The sequence below is a fragment of the Scyliorhinus torazame genome, chromosome 8 (genome assembly GCF_047496885.1).
Source record: "Scyliorhinus torazame isolate Kashiwa2021f chromosome 8, sScyTor2.1, whole genome shotgun sequence".
Taxonomy (NCBI): Eukaryota; Metazoa; Chordata; class Chondrichthyes; order Carcharhiniformes; family Scyliorhinidae; genus Scyliorhinus; species Scyliorhinus torazame.
Genome location: NC_092714.1, coordinates 179,169,941 through 179,195,418, shown reverse-complemented (window position 1 = coordinate 179,195,418; position 25,478 = coordinate 179,169,941). Strand labels below are relative to the sequence as shown.

The 25,478-nt window shown below is 47.1% G+C and overlaps 1 protein-coding gene across 3 annotated transcripts in view; it reads right to left on the bottom strand.

Moving 5' to 3' along the window:
- Nucleotides 1-1,272: 1,272 nt before the first annotated feature.
- Nucleotides 1,273-25,478, bottom strand: part of LOC140428277 (bactericidal permeability-increasing protein-like) — a 63,174-nt gene continuing 38,968 nt past the window's right edge. For all 3 annotated transcript variants that reach the window (XM_072514570.1, XM_072514568.1, XM_072514569.1), the window contains exons 13-16: nt 6,764-6,806; nt 5,796-5,859; nt 3,765-3,841; nt 1,273-2,159 (exon numbers count right to left, since the gene is read on the bottom strand). In XM_072514570.1, the coding sequence (XP_072370671.1) occupies nt 2,118-2,159; nt 3,765-3,841; nt 5,796-5,859; nt 6,764-6,806 (226 nt within the window). In that variant the 3' untranslated portion in view covers nt 1,273-2,117. The remainder of the gene's footprint in view (nt 2,160-3,764; nt 3,842-5,795; nt 5,860-6,763; nt 6,807-25,478) is intronic.

Here is a 25,478-nt window from a genome sequence, read left to right as displayed (position 1 = left end):
GAAAAACATGAAAGAAAGTGACACAAGAACGAAATTTTTGTGTTTTAGAGCATAGATCTCTAAGGCATACGAGCAATGCCGTGAGGCGATGACCAGAGAAAATAATGTTACATTCATAGGACAATTAATGAAAAGATGTTACATATTTTCACAAGACTTTGGGCAAGACTTTTGTCATACCTCACATTGAATACGGAGCCCACTTTTGATCTCAGATTGGATTATAGCGAGGCTTCGGAATAGACGTAGAGGAGAACCACTAAAGTAATTCCCAGTATAAAGCAGGGAATGCAGGGCCAGGGTAATCTCCTGTATAAATTTCAATCCCCCATGTGGATCGGAGAGGAATTTCCCAACTTCTTTGATCCAATTTAGCGTGGTATTTATCTGGTTTCTCACCTCTCCCAGTAGGGCACATGGTTTCAGGCAGGTTGGGGAGTGGCGGGGGAGGGAGTGTATATATTGTGATTCACAAGGGGCCACAATTGTGGGGGATAGGCTGGATAGTGCAGATGGTCTATTGTCTGTCCTTCATTGTTTGTATGTTTTTGTCACCATTACGATTGACCAAGGCCCAATCTGCTGCTGAAATAACAGGTGATTGCCCTTCCCCAGACTGAACATGGCCTGAAAAATATATTTTTGACAAACATTGACTGGTGCAGGTCAAAAATGGTGCGGATGTGATGGGCCAAATGGCCTCATTCTGCACCGCAACTACTCTGTCATTCAGTAAAATGAAGGCCGCAAGAGGTTTAGAAGTGGTTAAGTATGTTAGAATATTTGGTGGCCATTGATACACATTTGATTTTATATAAGTAACACTGGCGGGGGAATAATGTTTCATTAATTAGTCTCAGAAGCACAATTGCTGCCAATATTTATTATATTGGAAACAGCAGCTGACTTTCAAAATCACATTTTTAAAGTTTCCATTCAGTGTGCCTTTGCTGTGTCACAAATTACGTCTTGTACCTCTTTCCATTTTTAAATTAATTCTCACATTATGGACGTTGTTGACAAACCCAGCATTTATTGCCCATCAATAAATGCCCTGAGGAGCTGGTGATGGGCCACTCCATGAATGGTTGAAAGGTGAAAGTACTCCCACAATGTTGTGAGATCCAGGAACATGATATACATCCAGTTCAGGATGGAGGAGAACTTAGAGGTGATGCACTTGCTGCCCTTGTAGGCTGTCAAAGGTGCCTCAGTGTGTTTCTGCAATACATACTTTAGACAATGCACACAGTAACCACAACACCATTAAACTTTGAATGCAACGTATCTTTTATTATAAAATAGCACATTCGACCACCAGATGAAAATCATGGGTGATCTATTTGCAAGCAATGAAATTCATGCTCATATTAGGTAGGTATAAAGTTAAGTACTGGAAGATTTTATTGATGCTTTTCCTCAACACATTTATATTTTGAATTTTAGCATGGCTGGAGGAAGAACAGCATTAAAAAATAGCTTCAGCATTACATTCCAATGATACCATGTACAAGATCATAGCCCTGGACGTCACAATGATCAATGGACATACTCACTGTATTTTTGAGGAGAAATATTAGTAAGGCATGGGAGAATGAAGGAAATTCAGTTCTGCAGGGTTTTCATTTTGTTTCTCAAATTTTGTGTTCTCACATTGTGAAGGGTTTGATAAGGTAGGTCACACAAAATATATGCTTATGGTATACTGTATTTGGTTTAAAAGAGAAGCAAAAAATAACAAGGAACCACACGAGAGATAGTCACAATACCACAACCATACCCAGCAAATCTAATGTCGTGTGCCCTTCCCGGAGGGGAAATAAATGCTGTTCTGAAACAGTTCACTTACCCCACAAAGTGAAGCTCTGTTCCTTATTTCTCATGACAAAACAACAGTGATGAAACTAGTTCCAATATCTTGTTGCTGTTTTTTTCATTGGGTCTCGTTTGATTAGAAAGTGTCAAGTTCGGAGTTAACAATATTTTGACAAAAAATGTGGAAAAATGTAATCCTCATATAAGCATTGGCAATTCTCAGGATTGTGGCAGGCAATCAAAGCAGTCGCGTATCTGGTCTCGTTTCCATCACTGTATATTTGCCGGCAACAACAGCTTAGTTAAGGACCATATTTAATGTCAGTCGCAATCACTAAAACATCCTGAAAATAAACAGCAATAGTACAATGTTACAAATGGCCCCACCTTCTTTCTCAGTACAACACTATTGCATGCTTTGAAAGACTAAGTTTAATTCGAGAATCCTGGTCCCACAGGTTGACATGACACATTGACTACTTATTGTTTTCCCTTAGTGCCACTAAATGGAAGGGATAGAATCATAAAATCATACAATGCAGGAGACTGCCATTGAGTACATCATGCTTCTTTTGAGCGAGCTATTCAATCAGTCCCATCTGCTGTTCTTTCCCTATGGCCCAGTACATTTACCCTTTTCAAATATTTCATCCAATTCCCTCTGAAAGTGTGTTAAATCTGCTCCCACCCCACTTTCAGGCAGTGCATTCCAGATCTGAACAACTTGTGATATCAAATCATTTTTCTTCATTCCCTTCCCCGGGCTTTTTGCCAATGATCTTAAATCTGCATCCTCTGGTTACTGACCAACCTGCTGGTGGAAACAATTCCTCTATCTATTTTATCGAGACCCCATATAATTTTGAGCACCTCTATTAAATCTTCCCTCAACCATTTCTGTTCTAAGGGGATCAAGCCCTACTTCTCTAATCTCTGCATAACATTGAATTTCCTTATCCCTGACATCATTCTAGTAAATCCCCTCGTGGAGGACTTTAAATTGAATTCAAGTAGTGCAGTAGCAGCAGGGGGAACAGGCCTGGGTCAGGCTTCAATGGTGACTGCTGGTACAGATGACTAACAGTGAATTTACGTGGCTTCCGCATTCAGGAATAGGCGCAATGAGATGAATGCACCTGAACTGGGATAATCAATGGAAGCTCACCTTCCCAAACTGGGGATTGTTGTGTTTGGTTGTTTCCTTGATCATGAAGGTACACATAGAACACGAAGATGTGATTGCTACAAGTATTTATTCTTGATGGTAAGCATGCATTTCTATGTACAAACGATTCCGTCTCCGTTCCTGTAAAACCATGGAGGGAGATGTCTGTCCTCTTGCCCATCCTACTACCAAGTGCCCGCCTCCTGCCCGTCCCCCGATATATATATATATCTATGTAGGTGTCTGGTTCCATCTGCTGGCGGGAGGTCATAACTGTCCTTATATATATTGGTCAATGGCTATGTACAGTGGTGCTATTATGTACAAATATATACATTGGTACAGCTATGTACAATTATACACAGATATGCCTATACGCATATCACCACCAGGCCAGTTTTTGCAGTTGGAAACTGTTTTCGGTGGACTGACTTTGAACCAATTTAAAAGATCATAGATACTCCAGTATATAATGTTTATGGATGGAACTCATGTTTATAATTCTGCCTCCTTTTGCACTATTTCATTTGATTCTGCCCAGATTACACTAATATCTGGCTGAAAATCGTGCAGAAACTGCACACACACCATGTTGTTGTCATTGGCCATAGGCACCTACCTCAAGATGGGGGCAAGTAAGAAAAGTCACGTGACTATCTCATTTGTACCTTTTAAGGGATAATTGTCTCCATATGGTTTCCTCCGGTTGACTAGATTGTCTAGTCATGGTATATCAAGTATAATGAATACCACTAAGAGGATCTTGTATTCTGCAGTTACTCACCTGATTCACCTTCAGGAGTGGGCTGACAAAGCTTAAGTGATCCACACTTGGAAGTGCAAATCCATTGGCTAGTCTTGCTGTAAAGAAGAAGTACATGACAGTTTTGTACATCATTCATAGAATTAAATGTTCACAGTCTCACACAAATGTCATCCTCTCACATTCACTGCACTCATTCAAAACACACTACATCTTGGTATTGATTTATTGTGCAACAAAGGGTAAAGGGTGAAAATGAAAGCTTTGGGTGGAAAAATGGGCATGTCAGTGTGGTGATGTGCATCACTGTAAATACATGTAAGCTAGACAGACACTAGAGGGAGCACCAGAAACATCACACACACACACACACACACACACACACACTCAACCAATAGATAAGTTAGATGGGAGGCGACCAATGGACATTCACGATACACAAGGAGGTGACACGACCACAGGGGGGCATTACACCAACCCATACATAAAGGACACCACACAGATGATCAGCCCCCTTCGGCCAGTGGAGACAGTCAGTGAGGAGAGGCAGAGGGTTGATTCATTATCACACCTACCACGTGGAAGACAGCAGCTGATTAGTCAATTTAAGTAGCTACAATAGGATTAGCAGTAGTGTCGAACTCAAGTTATAAAAGTGTACATAGTGTAAATAAATGAGTTGAAGTTATTTACACGTCTCGACCTTCCTTGACAAATGCAACACAAGGAAGCCGCTTATGTTACAAAGGAAACATAACAGTCAGCTTAACTCAAATGAGAAAGTTATCCTTAATTGTTATACTATTTGTAAAGAACCAGGAACTAATTATTATGTGAATATCCTGGGGTGTCACATTCCCTATCGCAGTGCAGTCATGTGTTAATGTATCAGTCTACCAGTCACCTGGAGAGCAGCAAGAAGTACACTATGAAGCTCCAGTTTCGAGTTTGAGGGTATGATGTTTTTTTAAACTTATGGGCACCAGATGACATAATAGTTGTGGGGTTGTGCCCCAGTTCAAAAACTGAGCAAAGTGATGGGGTGTTGCATTGACAATACAAATTTATTCAGATGGATGTAAGGGATTCAATGGCAGCATTTCAGGAAGCACAGGCAACTTGACTGGTGACTTTATCAATGTTCTTCCCTCAGCATCAACTCATCATTCATCCCAATTGATATTTGTAATAGTAATAATCTTTATTAGTGTCACAAGTAGGCTTACATTAACACTGCAATGAAGTTAGTGTGAAAATTTCCGTAGTCACCACACTCCGGCGCCTGTTCGGGTACACTGAGGGAGAATTCAGAATGTCCAATTCACCCATCAGCATGTCTTTCGGGACTTGTGGGAGGAAACTGGAGCACCCGGAGGAAACCCATGCAGACACAGGGAGAACGTGCAGACTCTGCACAGACAGTGACCCAAGCTGGGAATCGAACCCGAGTCCCTGGTGCTGCGAAGCAACAGTGCTAACCACTGTGTTACCGTGTCGCTCCTAACCTTGCTGTGAGCAAACTGACTTCTGCCTTTACCTATGCAACGATAGTGACTGTATTTCAAAAGTTGTTGGTTGTGAAGCACTTTGAGATGTCCTAAAGAAAACCCACTAAGATGGGAAACTGATGCTAGTTCTTTGTTACTGTAATTTTCCTAACAACTGAAACATATTGGGGTAAATTTAAACCCAATCAGTATGTTGGGAGAGTGACATGGTCGGTTGCAATGCTGGGTAACAATACCCACCCTCCCAACACATCCTTTCCCTCCTCCAACCAATGTTAGTCCCCATTATATTCAGCAAAATGTAATATTGGATTGGACTGGCATAAAACTGGCATTCCATCTGACCCCTTGGTTTCCCACCTGGAATGTTCACCCCCAAAATAAGTTACCAAAATCTATAACAGCAAACTTTTGATCTCTGATATTAACACTGTGCAAAGTGTAATTTTCTAGATTTTGTGCTGTGGAGAAATCGGATTCTAAGTGATGATATGCGCACTACTACAGTCCATTTTTAACTTTGATACATCCATCATAGACATACCATTGACCATCGGTAACACAACCATCTCTACTGCAAACTTCAATAGCTCTTGTAGCATGTCCACCTGCAATAAGAAAGGACAGAAATTACATATAAACATTATTAGAAAGGTAGCATTAACGGTTTTCTCTTTTTAAAATTGTGCCATCAGAATAGTGAATTTCATGGCTGTAGAGTTCAGAGGGCCAACATGGAATTGGGTGGGAAGGTGCAAGTCTCATGGAGTTGCTATTTTAGATGGCTTCAGTCAGGATAATTTATGGAAATACAAGCAACACACGTTTCAAAATAAAAATACTCTTAGAAGTCCAATGTCACTAAAGAATTTAAACTAATACCCATGAACCTCTTCATCTCATTTCGCTTTGTGTATCTTCACATGAATGGAGCGCGACTATTGACATGGTTCTCTATTCGCAGTCATCGAATAAGTCAAATTCCGTTTTCATGAATAGGATTCTGTGATTTAATCTTTTTAGAATTTAGGGCCACAGGTTTATCGTGAGTATTGAGACATATAATTTGAATTTTACTGCTAGTTTGGGATTGAATCTATGATGAATTAATTTTTGCCCGAAACTACTGTCAAGTATGCTACCAGTGAAGGAGAGCAAGACTCTTTCCAATATCTAGTCATGTGCCTCTTGGATTGGAGACAAAGCAAGGGCCTTGCCAATAAATGGTTGCGTATTATGGAGATAGGAAGTGATTGAGTGAGTACTTCTCACGTGCTTTGATACTCAGTTGGGACCTGACAGGGTTGCTGCAGGTAACGATGACGAGAGTAGGAATTGTGAGCTGCAAGGTATTGTACCGAGCAGTTCAGTTCAAACATGATGAGTGACTAACATTGAGCAGTCAGTGGCAAGACTGAGTTTGTGACCCCAGCAGTGTCAAGAATTGGCCTCAGTGCATTTCACAATATACAAATAACATTAGTTTAAGTCCTTTCAAAAAAATGTTCCAACCTTAAAACAGCCGATATCAGAATGTCCAAGCGATAAATGTAAACTATTCAAGAGAAACATAAGAAACATAAAATGGTAGTACAGTATTCTAAATAATGGAGGACATTGCCAGTAAGCATAGACTGACTGAACATCTAAAGTCCCTCAATTAATATATACACTGTGCAGTGAGAGACTGTACTATATCAATCGGGAAAATTGGTATAATTAAAACCATTAAACCACGTTTAACCTGTGCTGAGCTAGTTGATATGGGGATTTTACAGGGCTTGGTCTCGAAGAACAATGGGGAAATTCCTGTCCATTTTATACAGTTTTCAAAATAAATAGAGACAAGATGGAAGTTGCCTTCCATAAGACAGGAGTAGAAGGTGGCCAATTGGTCCATCGTGACGGCTCCGTCGTTCAATGACATCATTACTGATCTGAAATGATAATCGTCAACTCCACTTTTTCACCTTATCCCCATAACCCATGGTTCCTTTGCTGATTAAAAATCTGTCTATCTCAGCCTCGAACATACCTAGCGACTCAGCCTCCTTAGCCCTCTGCAGTAAACAATATAGATTCACGACCTTCGGAGAAGAAATTCCTTCTCATTGTGGTCTTAAATGGATGACCCGTTATTCTGAGATTATGCCTTCTGGTCCTAGGCTCTTCCACAAAGGGAAACAATCTCTCCATATCTACTCTGCCAAGCCCTTAAGAATCCTATACGTTTCAATAAGGTCACCTCTCATTCTTCAGAAATCCAATGAGTACAGGCCCAACCTACTCAACCTCTCCTCATAAGAAAATCCCTCCATACCCAGGATCAATCTAGTGAACCTTCCCTGGACTGCCTCCAATGCCAGTATATCTTTCCTTAGATAAGGGGACTCAAACTATTCACAGTATTCCAGGTGTGGTCTAACTAGTGACTTGTATAGTTTTCACTGTAACACAGTGGTTAGCACTATTGCTTCACAACGGCAGGGACCCGGGTTAGATCCCCAGCTTTGGTCACTGTCTGTACGGAGACTGCATGTTCTCCCCGTGTCTGCATGGGTTTCCTCCGGGTGCTCCGATTTTCCTCCCACAAGTCCAGCAAGATGTCCTTTTTGGGTGAATTGGACATTCTGAATTCTCCCTGTGTACCTGAACAGATGCTGGAATATGGCGACTAGGAGATTTTCACAGTAACTTCAGTGCAGTGTTAATGTAAATCTACTTGTGACACTAATAAAGATTATTAGTTTTAGCAAGACTTCTCTATTTTTATACTCGATTCCCTTTGAAATGAAGGCCAAAATTCCTTTTGCTTTCCCTATTACCTGAATTTGCATGCCAGAATTTTGGTATTTATGCATGAGGACCCTCAAATCCCTCTGTGTTGCAGTTTTCTGCAGCCTTTCTCCATTTATATAATATTTAGCGCCTTTATTCTTCTACCAAAGTGTATTACTTCACATTTACCTACATTATACTCTATCTACCAAGTTTTTGCCCACTCACTTAACCTGTCTATATATCTCTCTGTAGACTCTTTGGGGTGATTTTCTGTCTGCATTGTCCCAGTACAAATCCCGCTATGTGGGGGAAATTCAGTGCCAGGTCAAAAACGGGTATCCTGCAAAACAATTTATGACCATCCTGAGGCCTTCACGCTGGCGCAAATTGGATGGGCGAGGAGATTGAAGTCAGATGTTCTGGCCTCACGGAATCTTCCCACCACCAGTGGGACGCCAGCCGGGCTACTGGTCCTTCAAAGCGTGGGCCAGATGCGATGGACTCCGAGAGGGAACAAGGGGGTGACTACCCCTCTCCATTTAACTCCAGGGAGCTTAAGGGCACAGCAGCTTCTGGCCAGATGCCTTGAGGGGTCATTCAAGGGAGCTGGAGGCTCAGGCTTGAAGCCTGCTTTCTTTCATGTTTGACACCCCATAACAGGGTAAAGCATAGCTGCAGCTTGTCTGTCCAAAAATCCTCTCACAGGACAGAGCCATTCTGCAGCTTGTCTCTTGGAGAAGCATTTTACTTCCCTTCAAGGGAATGACTAGGCACTCTGGCTTCAATGTTGCAGTATGCCTTCTTTTATCCCTTTGTACTTGCTTGTTTATATACAATTTCACTTGCCTTGACGTTTCAATGGGCTCTGCAGTTTCATTGTAGCTGTAACCTGCTTTCATCCATTTGTACTTGCTTATTTATATTCAACTTCACACCTCAATGATTTACGAGCCTCTGCAGTTTAGCCAGCCACTGCCTGCTTCATAGGACCTAGAGAGATTGTTCACATTGAATTTCACACTCAGCAACTCTCAAGAGCTTCAGCTGGAGCCTGCCGTGTGTATGTGTGTGTGTGTGTGTGGCGGTGGGGGGGGGGTTCCCAGAGGCCATTGTACTCCCTGGGTCGTTGAGTACATGGCAGGACAATGCCAGGGTCACCCTTGCACTGTGACTTGGCAATGCCAAGTTGGCATTGCCAAGGGGTGGAGCCTAGAGGGGGACCCATTGGAAGGGTCCAGATGCCAGAGATCCTTGGGGGGAGGGTTGATGCCAGTATTCATTGATTGGGGAGGTCCTGATATTTGTGGTGGGGGAGGAGGGGTGTCTTTAACTTAATCTTGAGATCAGGGTGCCCTTCGATCTCTGTGAAGCCTGGCTTGCCGGCGTGTTTAGGCCCCACCCCTCACAATACTGGCGCAAAACATGCCCCCCTTCAAAAAAAATGGCCAAGTATGGGAAGATCCCATTGGGAAGCCTGCCTATTTCTCTGGGGAGAAACATGCCGGTTTTCTGACTGAACCTGACACTTTGCCATTTTGGGGGGAAATTCCAGCCTATGTGTCGTCCTCAAACTTGATAATAGTAGATTCACTTCCCTTGTCCAAGTCATTAATATATATATATTGAAAAGAATTGTGGCCCCAGCACGAATCACTGATGCCCTAGTTACAGGCTACCATCCTGAAAATGCCCCTCTTATTTCTACTCTCAATCTTCTATTAGTTAGCCAATCGTCTATCCATATTAATATACTAATATAGGGATGGCACGGTAACACAGTGGTTAGCACTGTTGCTTCACAGCTCCAGGTTCTCAGGTTCGATTCCCAGATTGGGTCACTGTCTATGTGGAGACTGCATGTTCTTCCCGTGTCTGCATGGGTTTGTTCCGGGTGCTCCGGTTTCCACCCACAGTCCAAAGATGTGCAGGTTAGGTGGAGGGATGGCACGGCACCACAGTAGTTAGCATTGATGCTTCACAGCTCCAGGGTACCAGGTTCGATACCCGGCTTGGGTCACTGTCTGAGTGGAGACTGCACGTTCTTCTCGTGTCTGCGTGGGTTTGTTCCGGCTGCTCCGGTTTCCTCCCACAGTCCAAAGATGTGCAGGTTAGGTGAATTGGCCATGCTAAATTGCCCTTAGTGTCCAAAAAGGTTAGGTGGGGTTACTGGGTTACGGGGATAGGGTGGACGTGTGAGCTCTGGTGGGGTGCTCTTTCCAAGGGCTGGTGCAGACTCGATGGGCCAAATGGCATCCTTCTGCACTGTACATTCTATGATACCAACCCCAACACCGTGGGCTCTTATTTTATTAAGTAGCCTTTTGTACAGTATCTTATCAAATGCCTTTTGGGAATCCAAATATATTACATCCACTAGTTCCCCTTTATCTATCGTGTTCATTATCATCTCAAAGAATTCAAATAAATTGGTCAGGTATAATTTCCCCTCATGAAGCCATGCTGACTCTGCTTGATTATATTACGCAGTTCTAAATGTTCTGTTATTACATCCTTTATAATGGACTGTAATATTTTTCCAATGACAAATATTAAGCTAGCAGGCCTACAGTTATCTGGTTTTTGTCTCCCTCCCTTTTTGAATAAACATATTTACCTTGACAGTTTTCCAATCCTCTGCGACTTTTCCGAAATTTAAGGATTCTTGGGAAGATTTCTACCGATACATCCACTATCTTTGTGCTCACTTCCTTAATATCCTAGGATGTAACTCATCAGATTCAGGGGACCTATCGGCTTTTAGCCACATTAGTTTCCCTGGTACTTTTTCTCCATTGATAGTTATTGCATTTATTTCCACTCTTCCCCCTACCTTTTACCCCTTGATTATTTATTATTTTTGGAATAGGCTTTTCACAGTAACTTCATTGAAGCCTACTTGTGACAATAAGCGATTATTATTATTATTCGTGTCTTCTACAGTGAACATTGACACAAAGTATTTATTTAACTCCTCTGCCATTTCCTGGTTGTGGCAGTGGTTAACACTGCTGTCTCACAGCTCCAGGGACCCAGGTTCAATTCCAGCCTTGGGTAACAGTCTGTGCAAAGTTGCACATTCTCCCTGTGTCTGCATGGGTTTCCTCCAGGTGCTCTGATTTTCTCCCACAGTCCAAAGATGTGCAGGTTAGGTGGATTGGCCATGCTAAATTGACCCTTAGTGTCCAAAAGGTTAGGTGGGGTTACTGGGTTACGGGGATAGTGTGGAGGCGTGGGCATAAGTAGGGTGCTCTTTCCAAGGGCCGGTGCAGACTCAATGGGCCACATGGCCTCCTTCTGCACTGTAAATTCCATGATTCTATGATTCCCCCAGTCTCGTTCTCTTGGGGCCTACGTTCACATTGGCCTCTCTCTTCCTTTTAGTATATTTAAAGAAGCTCTTACTGTCCATTTTCAGACTACTTGCAAATTTACCCTCATAATTGATCTTCTCCCTCTATTATTTTTTTGGTCATCTTTTGTTGGTTTTTAAAACTTTCACAATTCTCTGGATTACCACTAATCTTTGCCACATTGTATGTGTTTTCTTTCAGTTTAATACAATCCTTAACTTCCTTGGTGAACCATAATTGATTTATCCCCTTCCTAGAATCCTTCTTCCTCACTGGGATATATCACTGTTGTGAGTCATGAACTATTTTCATAAACGTCTGCCATTGCTGGTTAACCGTCTTTTCTGCTAAACACATTTCCCAGTGCACTCTAGCCACTCTGCCGTCATTCCTTTATATTTAGTTTTATTTAAGTTTAGCACAGTTGCTTTGGACTTAGGTATCTCACTCTCAAACTGAATGCTAAATTCTACCATATTTGCGAGGGGATCTTTTACTCAGATTGTTCTTTTTTAAAATTATTTTTATTCTCCTTTTTCACATTTTCTCCCAAATTTACACCCAACAATAAACAATAATCAGTAACGGATGTAATGTCAATCCCCATATCAATAACAACGATCCCATCCTCCCACCAAACCCCAAATATTAGCCCGCATGTTAACACAAACAAATGACAAAAAGGAATCAGGAACCACCCATTGTCACCATTAACACATACAGTCCCTCTCCCCCCAACCCTCCCAGCCAACCCCCCCCTCCATATTCAATGTAATCCAATTCTCGAAAGTGCATAATGAATAACGTCCATGAATTGTAGAACACCTCCATCCTTCCCCTCAGTTCAAATTTGACCTTTTCAACCATCAAGAATTCCAGCAGGTCCCCCCGCCATGTCAGGGCACTGGATGGAGAGGTTGATCTCCACCCCAACAGGATCCACCTTCGGGCGATCGACGAGGCGAAAGCTACAACATCTGCCTCCGTGCCCGTTTCCAACCTCGGCTGGTCCGACACCCTGAATATGGCCTCCCGAGGGCCTGGGTCCAGTTTCAGGTGCACCACTTTTGAGATTACCATAAAAATCTCCTTCCAGTAATCCTCAAGCTTTGGGCAGGACCAAAACATCCGAACCTGGTTTGCAGGCCCACGGGCCCCTCCCCCCGTAACGCTCACCCACATCTTCTACCCCCTCAAAGAGCCGGTTCATCCTCGCTCTTGTAAGGTGTGCTCTATACATCACCTTCAGCTGTATCAGCCCCAACCTCACACACGAGATGGAGGCGTTCACCCTCCGAAGCACCTCACACCAGAGCCCCTCCTCCATACCCTCTCCCAACTCTTCCTCCCACTTTGCCTTGATCCCTTCCAGCAGCACCTTCTCCTCCTCTAAAATAGCTCTGTAAACCGCTGATACTACCCCCTTCTTCAGTCCCCCTGTCGTCAGCACCTCCTCCAGCAATGTGGAAGCTGGCTCTACTGGGAAGCTCTGTATCTCCTTTCTGGCAATGTCTCAAACCTGCATGTATGTGAATATTTCCCCCCTGCTCCAGCCCATACTTCGCTCCCAGCTCCTTCAATCCCGCTAACCGATCCCCAAGAAACAAATCTTTTAGTGTCCTAATTCATTTCTCCTCCCATTTCCGAAAATTTCTGTCCCACTTCCCTGGCTCAAATCTATGGTTCCCCGAATTGGCATTTCCCTTGACCCTGCCCCGATCCCGAAGTTCTGGCGAAACTGCCTCCAAATTCTCAACAAAGCTATTACTACCGGACTCCCTGAGTATCTCTCCGGGGCCATTGGGAGCGGCGCTGTCGTTGCGCCTGCAATCCCGACCCCCTACCCAAACTCTCCTCCATTCTGACCCATTGGGAGTCATCCCCTCTGATCCAGCTCCGCACCTTCTCAGCATTCGCCGCCCAGTAATAATACATCGGGTTTGGAAGACCCAAACCCCTGCCTGCCTTCTCAGATTGTTCATTAAACCTGCTTCATTATACATTACCAGATCCAAGACAGCCTAATCTGTGGTTCGATTCACAACATACAGTTCGAGGAAACTGTCCCAAATACACTGTTATGAATTCTTTCTTACGGCTACCTGCCAATTTGAGATTCCCAATCCACATGAAAATTGAAGTCCACCATGATTAATATGCAGCCTCTTTTAAAATGCTGTCATTATCTTACCTTCACCCATTCTTATTTCTTACCTTCACCCATTTGGATTCTACATCATCCGATCCAAGATCATTTCTTGCTATCATGCTTAATACATCTCATACTAACAAAGGTACCCACCACCCTTTCCTTCCTGCCTGACAATACGAAAAACCACGTACTCCTGAATGTTTAGTTCCCAGCTTTGATCACCTTGAAACCGGTCTGTGCAATGGCTATAAGATCATACCCATTAACCTCAATTTGAGCCATTAATTCATTTATTTTGTGCCGACCACTACGTGCATTTTTAAGTAACGAGCCATTAATTATGGGGAGAAGGTGACATAGTGGTATTGTCACTGGACTGGTGATCCAGAGACCCGGGTTCAAATCCTGCCACAGCAATGGTGGAAATTTAATCCAATAAATATCTGGAATTAAAAGCCCAATGATAACCATGAAACCTTTGTCAATTGTCATAAAACACCCAGCTGGTTCACAAATGTCCTTTGGGGAAGGAAATCTGCAGTCCTCACCTGGTCTGGCCTACATCTTAATGCCCTCTAAAATTATCTAGCACTGTATCAAAAACCACTACGAAGTCCAAGGGGAAAGGAATCGATGGCCCACCGACATTGACCCAGACAAATGGAAAACCCAGCCCTGCAAAGCCCTCCTTTCTAACATCTGGGGCCTTATGCTAAAATTGAGAGAGCTGCCAAGCAACAGCCTGACATAGTCACACTCACGTAATTGTATCTTATAGATGACGTCCCAGACGCCAGCATCAACATTCCTGGGTATGTCCTGTCCCACCAGCAGGACATACCCAGCAGAGGTGGCAGCATGGTGATATACAGTCAGGAGCGAGTTGTCCTGGGAGTCCTCAACATCAAATCTGGACCCCAAGAAGTCTCATAGCTTCAGTTCAAACATGGCTGATTACAATATGCTGGTCACTGTCAGCTGATAAATCAGAACTGAGGGTGGCAAGGACACAGAATATACACGGGGTGGAGGAACTTTACGTCCATCACCAAGAGTGGCTCAGTAGCAGCACTACTGAATGAGCTGGCTGAGTCCTAAAGGACATAACTGCTAGATTGGGTCTGTGACAGGTGGGGAGGGAACCAAACAAGAGGCAAAAACATACTGGACCTCATCCTCACCAACCTGCCTGCCGCAGATGCACCTGTCCATGACAGCATAGGTAGGAGTGACCACTACACAGTCCCTGTGGAGACTAAGTCCCTTCTTCACATTCAGTATATCCTCAATCGTGTTGTGTGGCATACAATCGTAATAAATGGAATAGATTCAGAACAAATCTAACAACTCAAGACTGGGCATCCCTGAGGCTCTGTGGGCTATCTACAGCAGCAGAATTGTGTTCAACCACAATCTGCAACCTCGTAGGCCGACATATCCCCCACCCTACCATTGCCACCAACCCAGAGCATCAACCCTGGTACAATGAAGTGTGCTGGAGGGCATGATAGGAACAGCACCAGGCATTCCGAAAAATGCGTGTCGACCTGGTGAAGCTACAACACAAGATTACTCCCAAGCCAAATAATTTAAGCAGCAAGTGTCTCAGCGATCCCACAACCGACGCATCAGATTTAAGCACTGAACTCCTGACACATCCAGCCGTGAATGGTGGTGGACAATTAAACAACTGACTGGAAGAGGAGGCTCCACAAATAGCCCCATCCTCAATGATGGAGGAGCTCAGCACATCTGTGCAAAAGAAAAGCTGAAGCATTCTCAATAATCTTCAATTAGAATGTGGCGCCAGAATGTGGCGACTAGGGGCTTTTCACAGTAACTTCATAGAAGCCTACTTGTGACAATAAGCGATTATTGTTATTAGAAGTGCCAAGTGGATGATCCATCTCGGCCTCCTCCAGAGGTCCCCAGTATCACAGATGCCGGTCTTCAGCAAATATGATTCACTCCACGTGATATCAAGAAATGGCTGAAGGCATTGGATACTGCAAAGGTTAATATTCTGGCAATGGTATTGAAGACTTGCGCTGCAACATTAGCCAAGCTGTTCCAGTACAGCTACAACTCTGGAATCTACCCAGCAATGTGGAAAACTGCCCACGTATGTCCTGCACACAGTAAGTAAGACAAATCCAACCCAGCCAATTAACACCCTATCAGTCTACTCTCCATCATCAGTAACATGATGGAAGGTTGTCAACAGTGCTATCAAGCAGCACTTACTGAGCAATAACCTGCTCACCCACGCTCAGTGTGGTTTCTGCCAGGATCACTTAACTTTTGACCTCATTATAGCCTTGGTTCAAGCATGGACAGAAGAACCGAATGCCAGAGGTGAGGTGAAAGTGAATGTCCTTGACATCAAGGCAGCATTTGATCGAGTATGATATCAAGGAGCCCTAGCTAAACTGGAGTCAATGGGAATCAGGGGGGAAACTCTCCGCTGGTTGGAGTCATACCTGGTACAAAGGAAGATGGTAGTGGTGGTTGGAGGTCAATCATCTCAGCTCTGGGACATCACTGTAGGAGTTCCTCAGGGTAGTGTCCTAGGCCCAACCATCTTCAGCTGCTTCATCAATGACCTTTCTTTCAACATAAGGTCAGAAGTGGGAATCTCACTGATAATTGCACAAGTTCAGCACCATTTGCGACTCCTCAGACACTGAAGCAGTCCATTTTCAAATGCAACAGGACCTGGACAATATCCAGGCCTGGGCTAACAAGTGGCAAGTTACATTCGCGCCACACAACTGCCAGACAATGACCACCACCATTGAGAGAGAATCAAACCCATTGTCCCTTGATATTCAATGGCATTACCATCACTGAATCCCCCATATCAACATGCTGGGGGTTACCGTTGACCAGAAACTGAACTGGACAAGCCATATTAATACTGTGGCTATAAGAGTGGGTCAGAGGCCAGGAATCCTGCGGTGAGTAACTCATCTTCTGACTCCCCAAAGCTTGTCCACCACTCATAAACACAAGTCAGGAGTGTGATAGAATACCCCACTTGCTTGGATGAGTGCAGCTCCAACAACAACAACAGCACACAAGAAGCTCGGCACACCATCCAAGACAAAGCAGCCTGCTTGATTGACACCCCCTTCCACAAACATTCAAACCCTCCACCATTGACGAACGGTAGAAGCCGTGTGTATAATTTACAAGACGCACTGCAGGAACTCACCAAGGCTCCTGAGGCAGCACCTGCCAACCCACTACTACTAGCATCTAGAAGGACAAGGGCAGCAGATACATAGGAACATTACCTGGAGGTTCCCCTGCAAGTCATTTATGGTCCCGATTTGGAAATACACTGCTGTTCCTTCACTGTAGCCAGGTCAAGATCCTGGAACTCCCTCCCTAGTAGCACAGTGACTGTACCTACACCACATGGACTGCAGTGGTTTAGCAAAGCGCGCCACCACCTTCTCAACGGTAATTAGGGATGGGGAATAAATGCTGGCCTAGCCAGCGAATCCCACAAACCGTAAAAATATGAAAAATTAAACATTTTGCTTTATTTAAAACATTTTTTCCCCTTTTGATCCTATTTTTTTTTTATTTTGGACAATCTGTCCCTTTCTGTCACACTCAGGGTATCATCACTAAATGACTGCCTTGCAATACTGCCATATCCTTATGCTTTGGAAGCCTACCTATTCCCTCTCCAGAACCATCCCCCACCTCTATTTAGTTTAAAGCTCTTTCTACTTCCCTAATTATTCCTGTAGTGATCTGCATATCTGTATATACATAAGGTGTTAATGTGTAGTTATAACAGCAAAGTGATCACTAGATGGCAGCACTAACAAAGTGTATAAAGACAGACTCAATCTGCTTTCCCGCCTCTTCATGTGTATTGTGACTAGTGACCAGAGGTGTAGAGAGTTAACTCAGAGTGTAAGTGTAGTTAATCATAGTTTATTCTTATTCAATCTTGTTTATTTAATAGCTAGTAAAAGTATTGGAGAAAACAAACTCACAAGTTTCTTTGTTTAGTTACTCAATAAATTATTTGCTTTCATTGGACGGCTATGAGTGTTAACCAACATCGAGTTTAAGAACATCTTGGTGCAAGCAAATGAGTAACATATATTACAGTAAGTAATATAACAATCCCCTTACCTATGTTCAACATAGAGGACTCTCTGAATGTGCAGCAATCAGGAAAACCATTATAGGGACTAAAGTTTATCTAGGGGAAGTAAATGCTTCAATTCATTCAAAGCACTGCAGTCCACATCCTTGCTCTCACCAGGCACAATTTAATGTTAATGACAGGGTTCTCATCCACTGGCTGAAGAATCGCCTTTCCTCTATTGGGAAATATCCGCCAGAATTAAGTGCCCATCAGGCATGTAACTGGCCACCATTGGGCCCTCTCCAGAATTTCAAACCCCAGAGCAGGAAGTCCCCTCTTCGAGGAGCTGCTGGCCAATCAGAGGCTGGCAACTCCCCAATACCGGAGAACCCCAGTGGGAATGTCGGCTGCTGCCAGTAATGCACACACCAGAGGCCCTGGAGTGCAGGGGTATCCTGGCCACAGGTGACTAAGGATAGGATGGGGGTTACAACGAAGGGGGTCACTGTCTAGTGGGGAGGGAGTCAGAAGAAATAGAGCATGGAGCCACACCCTTCTAGTGCCACGTCCCTTGATCGCCTTTGAACGAGGAAGTTCCCTGGAAGCCTGCGAGCAAACACAATAGAGTATGCTTTTTCAAGTGCTCAAATGGTGATCCTCCCACCACCCCTGCCCTCACTCGTGGTTGAATGCCAGCAATGGTAGGATGAGGCTCTTAAGTGAGCATTAATTGTCTACTTGAGTGCCTCAATTAGTGTCTGGGTGGGAAGGCCATCCGTAAGCCTTCTCACCCTGGCCTTAATCGGGTGGAGGGGTGGGAGGGTGTGAGAGGGTGGTAGGGTCTGCACCCTCCCACCCAATTAAATGTTCCCTCCACTTCCTATTTTGCCACTGGGATAAGGGAGGCATAAATTACATTGTTAAGGCTGTATTTAATGCATCCTGATGCGGAGGAAGCCATAGCGGCCAGATCCACTTAATTGTGGGAGAGTCCTGTATTAGTCTACCAGCAACAGCGAAGCTTTCCCTGTTTAAATTGGAGGGTGGGAGGGGCTGGTGCAGGATTCCTGGCCGTCAGCAGCAAGATACTAATTAGGCTCATTAATGAGCCAAGTAATACTCATTATCCCCGAGTACGCCTCAATTTAGTGGTGGCTCAGAGATTAAATGGGGGCTGCACCTCCTGAAAGCCACCCCACAAACACTGTCGGTTTTACTCCCACTGTAAAGATGCACTTTCACAGACTTCATTAATGAACACATGGCTGCAGCTAGCTCCCTACATGTCTCCTTCATGAGAGGACTCCACCCCCTGGAGTGATTACCCACTCTGAATCCCAGGCCAGATGAAACTTAATCTGCTGTGTAGCCTTTAAAGGGACAATTGGCATACACTCAGTTCCTGACTGAGGGACTAATAATGGGAAGGGGAGGCCGGCGCTGAAAACTACCCGTCTCTCTCACTCACAACCCTGCCCATCCTCACTCATCTTTGGCCTGGGGTCCTTTGATGATCCTGGTGGTGCTGACGAGCAATGGAAAGTGATGCACTATCGATTACGACGAGACGAGAGTAGAGAGTAATCGAGGCTTTATTACACAGAGATATGTGGTCTCCTACAGCTGCCGCCAAAATGGTTGCAGTTCAGAGAGCACACACATTTATACTCTGCCTACTGGGCGGAGCCAGCAGGCAGGGATCTACCCCCGTACCTGTGTACAGGGGCCTTATCGTAATACCCTGGTATGCAGTGCAGTATATACAATATAATACAACAATGGTGACTACCACAGAGAGATGCTAGACTCTGACAGGCTGCTCTCGGGGTGTGGGCAGGATTTCCATTAACCGGGCCCTGAATCCTGTAGAAGGTCCAAAGGTGGTCACTCAAGTGCCTTAAAACCGGAACTTATTTAAAAAAAATTTTAAAAATAAATTTAGAGTACCCAATTATTTTCTTTCAATTAAGGGACAATTTAGCATGGCCAATCCACCTAACCTGCACATTTTTGGGTTGTGGGGGTGAGACCCACGCAGACACCTCAGCTTGTCATCGCTAATAAGGGGGAGCTGCTTTTAAATCTCCCTCACCACCCACTCCCAGTCAACACACAAGCCTGGCAGCACGCAGACCTGCTCCTCACTTTGGGCATGCCGACCTGGCCAGTCTTCCTGACGCCGATGAGAAACAGGGCATCCTGTTCCCCAAGGAGGCCAGAGGGCCAGCGGTAGGGCCGTAAATACCGCCTGGGAGGCAGCGGCAGTCATTTCGGGCAACGTGACCAGGAAGACCAACGACCTCCACCGAACTGCAAGGTGTGGTGAAATGTATTCACCAGGACATGTGGTGCCTGTGTAACTTTTAACCATTAAGGATTGAGCTGGAACCCCGGTGGGCTCCACCTCTGGCTCCGCCGCCCGGGACGGTATATAGTCCTGCGCCCAGTGGGTGGCGCTCATTTGTACAGAAGTCACTGGCAGGCTAGTTCTTTGTGTAATAAAGCCTTTGTTCACTTATTCATATGGTCTCACTGTGAATTGATGGTATATCACAAGGGTAAATTACCATCTCTCTTCTGGCATCAGTTCTGCCTGTCACTCCTCAAATTACGCTCCCGCCCCTACATATCACTGGCCGACACCTCGCACCCTCTCCACATCCAATCTTTGTGCTTGTTCATCACCACTCCTGGCACCCACCAGCACAACCCCTTCATGTCCAGTTGCGGTGCCCACACATGCCACATCCCTGATCCATCAAGCGTGCGGCCCACAAAACCCTCTCTTTGTCCCCGCAGAAGAAAATAGCCCATAATAAGTGGGAAATGGCCAACACAGGGGGGCAGGGGCGGAGTACCAGAGATCTGTGTCCTCTCCCCTTATGAGGAACGGGCCATGGAAATCGCGGTGTTGTCTGAGGAGAGAGAGGTCACCGACAGAGTAGTTGGTATCCGCCACAGAGGTGAGGTTTCACTGCCTCTTCACACAAATGATCTGTCTCAAGTGAGTTGTTCATGTCAGGCAAAATGATCCTTCCCTCTCGCTAACCACGGGCGGGATTCTCGGACCCCCCGCCGGGTCGGAGAATCGCCGGGGGCTGGCGTGAATCCCGCCCCCGCTGGTTGCCGAATTCTCCGGCACCGGATATTCAGCGGGGGCGGGAATCACGCCGCGCCGGTTGGCGGCGCCCCCCCGGCGATTCTCCGGCCCGCGATGGGCCGAAGTCCCGCCGCTGTCAACCCACGCCGGCCGGCGTGGATTGAACCACCTTTGGGACGGTGGGACATGGCGGCGTGGGTGGGATCCGGGGTCCTGGGGGGGACGTGGGGTGATCTGGCCCCGGGGGGTGCCCCCACGGAGGCCTGGCCCGCGATCGGGGCCGACCGATCCGCGGGCGGGCCTGTGCCGTGGGGCACTCTTTTCCTTCCGCCTTCGCCATGGTCTCCACCATGGCGGAGGCGGAAGAGACCCCCTCCACTGCGCATGCGCGGGGATTCCGTGAATGGCCGCTGACGCTCCCGCGCATGCGCCGCCCGGCAAAGTCAGTTTTGCGCCAGCTGGCAGGGCACCAAAGGCCTTTCCCGCCAGCTGGTGGGGCGGAAATCAGTCCGGCTCGGGCCTAGCCCCTCAAGGTGAGGGCTCGGCCGCTCAAGATGCGGAAACTTCCGCACCTTTGGTCGATGCGATGCCGGACTGTTTCGCGCCGTTTTTGGCGCCGGTCGGCGGACAGCGCGCCGATATCGGAGAATCCCGCCCCACATGTTCATTCTCTCGCAGGATCTCCATCTGATGGGGCACTGTCTGTAGTTAGGGGGAATAGAAATGTCAAATGTTCACAATTAAAACATGTCACGCCTGACACATGCCAGGCGGGATTCTCCGACCCCGTGCCAGGTCGGAGAATCGCCGGGAGTGGGGGCGCAAATCCTGCGGCGCAGTCGACGCGGTGCCGGTAGGGGTCCGAATGCCCGGCGAGTTCTACCATTCTATACAATGAATGGTAGAACCCTCAAGAATATTGAAAGTCAGAGAGATCTAGGAGTACAGGTCCACAGGTCACGGAAAAGGGCAACACAGGTGGAGAAGGTAGTCAAGAAGGCATACGGCATGCTTGCCTCCATCGGCCGGGGCATTGAGTATAAAAATTGGCAAGTCATGTTGCAGCTGTATAGAACCTTAGTTAGGCCACACTTGGAGAAGAGTGTTCAATTCTGGTCGCCACACTACCAGAAGGATGTGGAGGCTTTAGAGAGGGTGCAGAAGAGATTTACCAGGATGTTGCCTGGTATGGAGGGCATTAGCTATGAGGAGAGGTTGAATAAACACGGTTTGTTCTCACTGGAACGATGGAGGTTGAGGGGCGACCTGATAGAGGTCTACAAAATTATGAGGGGCATAGACAGAGTGGATAGTAAGAGGCTTTTCCCCAGGGTAGAGGGGTCAATTACTAGGGGGCATAGGTTTAAGGTGCGAGGGGCAAGGCTTAGAGTAGATGTACAAGGCAAGTTTTTTTACACAGAGGGTAGTGGCTGCCTGGAACTCGGTACTGGAGGAGGTGGTGGAAGCAGGAACGATAGTGACATTAAAAAAAAAATATATATGTTTATTCAAGTTTTCCAACAAAGGTTTTGACAAAAAACCCTCCCCCGATAACAGAAGTTAAAAGAAACGCAAACACAACAATTAAACATTGTACATTGTACAAAACATTTACATTGGGTTTCCCCATGTACAATAGCCCCCCCCATATGACATTTAAAGGTACTCGTAAGGAAGCCCCCCCCCCCCACCCACCCCCATTCCCACCCCCTCCACAGTACCCCCCTCCCCCCCCCCCACCCCCACCCCCCCACCCCCCCACCCTAGGGTTGCTGCTGCTGCTGACCACCTTCTAACGCTCCGCGAGATAGTCTAGGAACGGTTGCCACCGCCTGAAGAACCCCTGCACAGACCCTTGTAAGGCAAACTTTATCCTCTCCAGCTTAATGAACTCTGCCACATCATTTATCCAGGCTTCCACACTGGGGGGCTTCGCGTCCTTCCATAATAACAAGATCCTCCGCCCGGCTACCAGGGACGCAAAGGCCAGGATACCGGCCTCTTTCGCCTCCTGCACTCCTGGCTCGTCCGATACCCCAAATAATGCCAACCCCCAACTTGGCTTGACCTGGACTTTCACCACCTTGGACATAGTCCTCGCAAGACCCCTCCAAAACCCATCCAGTGCCGGGCACGACCAGAACACGTGGACGTGATTTGCCGGACTCCCCGAGCACCTCCCACACCTGTCCTCCACCCCAAAGAACCTACTCAATCTCGCCCCTGTCATATGCGCTCTGTGAACAACCTTGAATTGTACTAAGCTGAGCCTGGCGCAAGAGGAGGAAGAATTAACCCTACTCAGGGCATCAGCCCACAGACCCTCATTTATCTCCTCCCCAAGCTCCTCCTCCCACTTGCCCTTTAGCTCCTGGTAGATCACCGAGACCCTGCCCTCTCCAACCCATACACCCTAAATCACCCTGTCCTGGGTCCCCTGTGCCGGGAGCAGCGGGAATTCCCTCACCTGCCGTCTCACAAACGCCCTCACTTGCATATACCTAAAAGCATTCCCCGGGGGTAACCCAAACTTCTCCTCCAGTGCCCCTAGGCTCGCAAATGTCCCATCTATGAACAGGTCCCCTATTCTCCTAATCCCTGCCCGATGCCAGCTCCGAAATCCCCCATCCATCCTTCCCGGGGCGAACAGATGATTCTCCCGAATCAGGGACCCTACCGAGGCACCCACCTCACCCCTGTGTCACCTCCACTGCCCCCAGATCTTCAATGTTGCCGTCACCAACGGGCTCGTGGTGTACCTTGTCGGCGAGAGCGGCAGCGGTGCCATCACCAGCGCCCTCAGGCTCGTGCCCACACAGGACGCCATCTCCAACCTCTTCCACGCCGCCCCCTCTCCCACCATTACCCACTTACGGATCATCGCCACATTGGCTGCCCAATAGTATCCGCACAGATTCGGCAGAGCCAGCCCCACCCTGTCCCTACCCCGCTCCAGAAACACCCTCTTTACCCTGGAGGTCTTATTCGCCCACACAAAACCCATGATGCTCCTACCTACCCGTTTGAAAAAGGCCTTGGGAATCATAATGGGAAGGCACTGGAACACAAAGAGAAACCTCGGGAGGACCACCATTTTAACCGACTGTACCCTGCCCGCTAGCGAGAGTGGCAGCACATCCCATCTTTTAAAATCCTCCTCCATCTGCTCCACCAACCGCGTCAAATTAAGCTTGTGCAGGGCCCCCCAACTCCCAGCCACCTGGATCCCAAAGTACCGAAAGCTCCTTTCCGCCCTTTTCAGCGGCAGGTCGTCTATCCCCCTTCTCTGGTCCCCTGGATACACCACAAAGAGCTCACTTTTCCCTACATTCAACTTATACCCCGAGAAGTCCCCAAACTCCCTTAGAATCCGCATGACCACCGCCATCTCATCCACTGGGTCTGCCACATACAGCAACAGGTCTTCCGCACATAGCGACACCCGATGTTCCTCTCCCCCACGGACCAGTCCCCTCCATTTTCTTGTCTCCCTTAGTTCCATGGCCAAGGGCTCAATTGCCAGTGCAAACAGCAAGGGAGACAGGGGGCACCCCTGCCTCGGTACAGCCGAAAGTACTCCGACCTCCGCCGGTTCGTAGCCAGGCTTGCCACCGGGGCTCTAGGTAACAATCTGACCCAGCCGATAAACCCCTCCCTGAACCCAAACCTCCGCAACACTTCCCAAAGATACTCCCACTCCACCCGGTCGAAAGCCTTCTCCGCGTCCATAGCTGCCATTATCTCCGTTTCTCCCTCCGCCGAGGGCATCATAATCACGTTGAGGAGCCTCCGCACGTTCGATAGTGACATTTAAGGGGCATCTTGACAAATACATGAATAGGATGGGAATAGAGGGATACGGACCCAGTAAGTGTAGAAGATTGTAGTTTAGTCGGGCAGCATGGTTGGCACGGGCTTGGACGGCCGAAGGGCTTGTTCCTGTGCTGTACTTTTCTTTGTTCTTTGTTCTTTTGTTTGAGTTCAGTCGAGTCCCGCCGGTGCTGTTCGCACGTGGTCATCCCTGGTGGGACCGCGGCATTCATCCTGATGTGGGGGAGGAGGGATCCAATCGCAGGGGCCCTCCACGTTGGGCCCTACCGATCAGCGGGCGGGCTTATCCCAGGGGGGGCCTATGTTCCTCCGCGCCAGGCCCCTGTAGGGCTCTGCCATGTCGCCCGGGATCCGGAGCGGAGAAGGCAACCCACACGCATGCACAAACTCACGCCGGCCGTGGCGTGCATGCGCGCACCCGCGCCGCCCGTGCTGGCGTCCTTATCGGCAACTGGAGCTGCGTGAAGTGCTCCAGTGCCATGCTGGCCCTCTGTGCAGCGTAGGATCGCTGCTCCTAGGGACCAGATGACGCCGTCGTAAAACGGTCCGGAGTTTGCGACGGCGTCAATACTTAGCCCCAGGATCGGAGAATCTCCCCCGGGAAGCCTCGGTCATGTTGATTTTCACAGCAAGCCGGCCTGCACCCCACCCCCTGTAGCCATCTGCTCCCCTGCTCTCCCCCTCCCCACCCCCAGGCACAGTGGTCCAAGATCAAACAGCCCCGTGGCAGACCCTGTTCAGAGGATGTCTGTGAGCACGTTGTCAGCAGAAAACAGGGGCGTCATTCTCCGACCCCCCGCCGGGTCGGAGAATGGCCGTTGGCCGCCGTGAATCCCGCCCCCGCCCCCGCCGAAGTCTCCGGTACCGGAGATTGGGCGGGGGCGGGAATCGGGCTGAAGTCC